Raw genomic sequence first — 4388 nt, 5'->3', positions numbered from 1 at the left:
CTCTCCTAATATCTCTGTCATAATCACCACCATTATCATCTTTCTTGCTTCTTCCTTTTTCCTTGAAAGTTCAGAACTTCTTAGCGAGGAACCTTGGGTGAGGGTCCTATAAGTAAGGCTTTTTGCACCTGAGTTTGGTAGTAACACCGTGTGGCTTGCGCCGATAGACTTTTGAATTGTGGGGTTGGAAAGTTATGTCATATACACACATATATATAAAGCATAAGGGTTAGGCAAAAAGGATTAGAATTCTGGCACTTTCTGTTGTGTGTGTGTACATATATCTACAGTGAATTAGACACATAATAATTAGCATTTTTTTAAGTGGTAATTATCATAATGATTATATAACAAGATAGATACAATAATTTGATCATATTGAACCTTTAAAAGACACGGATTCAACATTCACATTTTGTTTATTGGGGGTGGATTCACTAAATTACGCGTATGGTAATCATCATGAGAATACCGTATTTATTTTAATCACGTTTTTGTGTGACGTTTTGTGGTGTCTCATCATAGCTTTCCAAGAGCTGATCTGGTTTGATTCTATTGAAAAATTTTGTAGAACATGGAGTAGCTTGTAAGTTTTGAACATTAAGTTTGGTAGATGCATGCTTGGATTATCATGCTGGGGGAGAGGGGGTGCCTAACTTCTTTTTGAAATATGGTATGGTCAAGCCCATGTTTTTCTACACATGGGTTTTTAGCAGAACTGAATTTTGAGAGCTTCAATCCAAGATAATTCACTCTCATTGTCGGCACAAATTATATTCGCACTTCTTAAAGTTTTAACAAAATTTTAATTAAATCTTCACCCTTTTATAATATTTCTTTGAGTTTCCTTAATTTATATAATTGTATAGGAAATTAAGAGACATTTATGTTATCACCAAAGATATATAAATTTACCATTTTTAATGTGGTAGAAATTCATGGATCTCAAATATTGTTGCTGCGGACAAGGAATGTAATGTGATCATGACGATCATAGGAGAATGGCTTGTCTAGCAAATAATGTTGCAAAAGGGATAAATAGTGTAGGAGAAATGGATCTCTGAATAGGCCCACTACAACATAGGACAGTGGTCTTAGTAAAAGCACTGGAACAGAATGTACCTTCAAGAGAACATAACTTGCCTCAAACAGAAAGAATCCAAATCTAGCATAATGAGCGACTGTTCTTTTAGCATAGACTAGCTGTAATGCGTAGATGCTCAGATATGACATTGTGATATAAAATTCAATAAAGAAAGCAAAATTTCAGTACATTTAAAAGGAACAGTGCAAGGATAGAGTCCAAATTGCTAGTACAATAATATGTACAATACAAATGACATGTGAAATATTTTTCCCTTCCAAAATATACACTCATTTTTCTGAAGCCTCTCAATTATTCCTCTCTTGCACTGATTAGTTGTTCTTTCTAGAAAGAATATGATCTAGCAAAGACCCTCTTCCATGCTTTCAAACTTAGAGACCTAACCTTAGTCAAAGATAAAGAAGGCTTAAAATCCTTGTGAGGGAAGGGTGGTGGAGGAGTTGGTGGGGATGAGGATGATTGTGAACTCTCTAATTCAACGTTGTCTTCGTGGTTCCAAAAATGAGCCTCTTTTCTCTTGCTTCTCACGGTTTCTAGCACATCATATTTGTTGCAAATTCCCCACACAGTCACCTTTTGTTGATAGTAATCCACATTTATAGAGTATATGCCTGTTATCAATAATCAGTTCTCCCTTGTTAATATAACAGAATGTTTAAATTCATATTTTAATAGTCTTTAATTTATGTTTATTTCAGTGTTATTAATTGTAATTTTTACATTAAATTTATATTTTTTAATTTTTTAATGCTTGTCTAAACATACACTTAAAATTTTTTAAATCTTCCCACAATACTTTTTTTTACTATTTTTATTTGTTAAATATATTTATTTTTCATTAAATATTTTATCTATAAAATACAAAAAAGAATAATAAGAGAAAAGTAGCATTAAGCCCAATTTATTTTATTGAAAAGCACAGAAGAAAATTAAGTAGTAAGGGGAAGTTTTACTTTTACAGTAGATGCTGGAGAATTTTCTAAACATAGGAAAGTTTACTATTTATGCACAATGCAAAGTGATGGGCCCTGTGTGAATACACGCTGTTTTATTGCTAATTTTTACAGTATTTTATAAATTTAAAAAATATTTTATATTTTTTATATGTGTAATAATACTTATTATTAATTTTATATTAATAAATAATAAAATTAATAATTTATTTTAAAAATATAAATATTTTTTAATTTCTAAAATATTTAAAAATCACAACCTTCAATCTAAAGAAAGATAATATACAATGTCTTTTAATTTAGTAATCAAATTTTTTATTCTAGAAATTTAAATAATACTAATAAAAGTGAAATTCGTTTGTTTCTTATGTGAACAAGTTCACAAAATTGCTTAATGCTCTTCTTTGTGTTTCTTACGACTCAATGATTAATTTGATAAAAAAATAAAAATAAAATCGTAGAAGGACCTCTTTGACTATTACTGTTAGATTAAATATCCTAATGCTTAGTTGTTATGTCATAGTCAAAATATTTTTCTAGCAATTTTCATTAGAAATTTAATTTGGTGAAGACAACAAACTATCACTTGGTCACACATAGCCCACAGCCCATTAATCACAATGCGTGTTAAATGGACCCAAAAATCAAAGTTGTGAACTTGGAATTTCGAAAACTCACATCAATCTTGACTACATGTAGCCAGCTACAATTATTTTTTAACAGATAATATAAACATAAAAAAATAATTTTGTCAAACCTCAACCTTAACAAAATTTAAATAATTATTAATAATAATTTTTCACTAAAAATAAAATACTTATTATATTACATACATAAGAGTGTAAGAAATAGTTTTTATTTTAATATTGACAAAATGGATAAAAAAATAAACTAGACTATATTCTATCTATGAAGAGTAAAATGACGGAAACTTCTTTCTGACAATGATGGGTGTTCATATTTATTGTTGAAATTAGTGATATAAAATTGAAAACTAACACTAAAATGGATATTAACCTTTAAGAGTGGATAAGGTTTTCTTGATTTTCTTCTCGCATCCAAAAGAATACAAAGGAACCATCATTTCAACGTACTGTGCCTCCACAATATTCTTGTAAGCTGGGACAATTTGCATGTTGGCCATTTCAGCTTCTTCCAATTACAAATCAATCAATGTTTCTCGTTAATTGTTATGGGTGTGACTTCAATCCTTATGTATATATATAAAGTGTTTGTTGAGGATATGGATCATGGCCGGTTAAGCTACATCATTATCCATCAGATTCTGCTGATAAAGGAAGCCTTTATTCAAGAGTTGCTTTTTTCTTTCTTTTCTTTTACATTTCTTTATGGGATGTTGCTATATACTAACAACTACTTCTTCATAATTAAGAGGGTTAATTAGGCTTTGAAAGATAATCCCTTTGATTAAGGAAATTGAAGTCATGTTTTGAATTGTGTTTGGGTGGTGTGACATGGATGAGTGCAAAGCTGTGTCAGCAACTTGCTTTGGATCATCAAAAGTTGATTCATTGTATTCTCCTTTTATGTCTTTGGGAATTGGAAAGTCTTGGAGTTTGGCTCCCATGTGGCTTGTTTTCCTTATGGAAGAAGATACTAATTGAATTGAAATAATTCATAATCCTTCTTAATTATTCTTCTTAATTAATTTTTAGTTTTGTTAATTTTAATATTTAGTAATTGAGTTTAAATATTTTAAAATATTAAACGTGCATTAAAAGAACAATTCTTTATTAAAGATATAAAAATATAGTATTGAGATTAATATAAGTTACTTATATTAGTTACTTAAATTTTGTCTTAAGAATTGAGATTACTATTTTTTCATTTATTTAAGTAAATAATATTAAGTAATATTTAAAAATATTAATTAAAAAATAGAAATATTTTTTTTAAAATCATTAATGTATCTCTCCTTATAATTTTTAAGGTACTTTGACTTCATTTTTAATAAAAAAATTATACTTTTAATTTCTTAATTAGCACTGGTTAGCAAGACTCACTTATTTTCTAAAGCAAACCTTAAATACACGTCTTTATAGTTAATGTCTTTAAGAAATTAATAAATAATTTTTTCATTAAAAAATTACATTAAAATGCATTAAAAGTTGTAGAAGTGAATCTCTTTTTATATTTTTTTAATAAAAAATATTTTAAATTCTTTGATCAATGTGTCTTAAAAGATACTTATTGACATTTTTCTAATATTATTTAAAAAAATAATATTAATAAATTTTTATTTTTATTTAGATATTTTGTCTCATAATATTCATCATAACTAAGTTTATTAGGGTACGTTAAGTTGCAGC

General features: G+C 27.9%; 1 protein-coding gene across 1 annotated transcript; it reads right to left on the bottom strand.

Moving 5' to 3' along the window:
* Positions 1–1429: 1429 nt before the first annotated feature.
* LOC113848447 (heavy metal-associated isoprenylated plant protein 28) lies at positions 1430–3202 on the bottom strand. The gene is made up of 2 exons (XM_027477961.1): positions 3076–3202; positions 1430–1716 (listed from the first exon to the last, which is right to left on the bottom strand). Exons 1-2 carry the CDS (start codon positions 3200–3202, stop codon positions 1430–1432), a joined length of 414 nt encoding a protein of 137 aa, XP_027333762.1.
* Positions 3203–4388: the final 1186 nt, after the last annotated feature.

This window comes from Abrus precatorius, unplaced genomic scaffold (assembly GCF_003935025.1).
Source record: "Abrus precatorius isolate BTA unplaced genomic scaffold, Abrus_2018 Scaffold8, whole genome shotgun sequence".
Lineage (NCBI taxonomy): Eukaryota > Viridiplantae > Streptophyta > Magnoliopsida > Fabales > Fabaceae > Abrus > Abrus precatorius.
Note: the sequence above shows the minus strand (reverse complement) of the source record. Positions and strands in the feature narration are given on the sequence as shown.

What these genes read in the sequence shown, in the direction of transcription:
- LOC113848447 (XM_027477961.1), bottom strand. Translation starts at nt 3,202, where the DNA reads ATGGCCAACATGCAAATTGTCCCAGCTTACAAGAATATTGTGGAGGCA. An exon ending in AACCTTATCCACTCTTAAAG is followed by an intron (nt 1,717 to 3,075) that starts GTTAATATCCAT and finishes TATTGATAACAG; the next exon opens with GCATATACTCTATAAATGTG.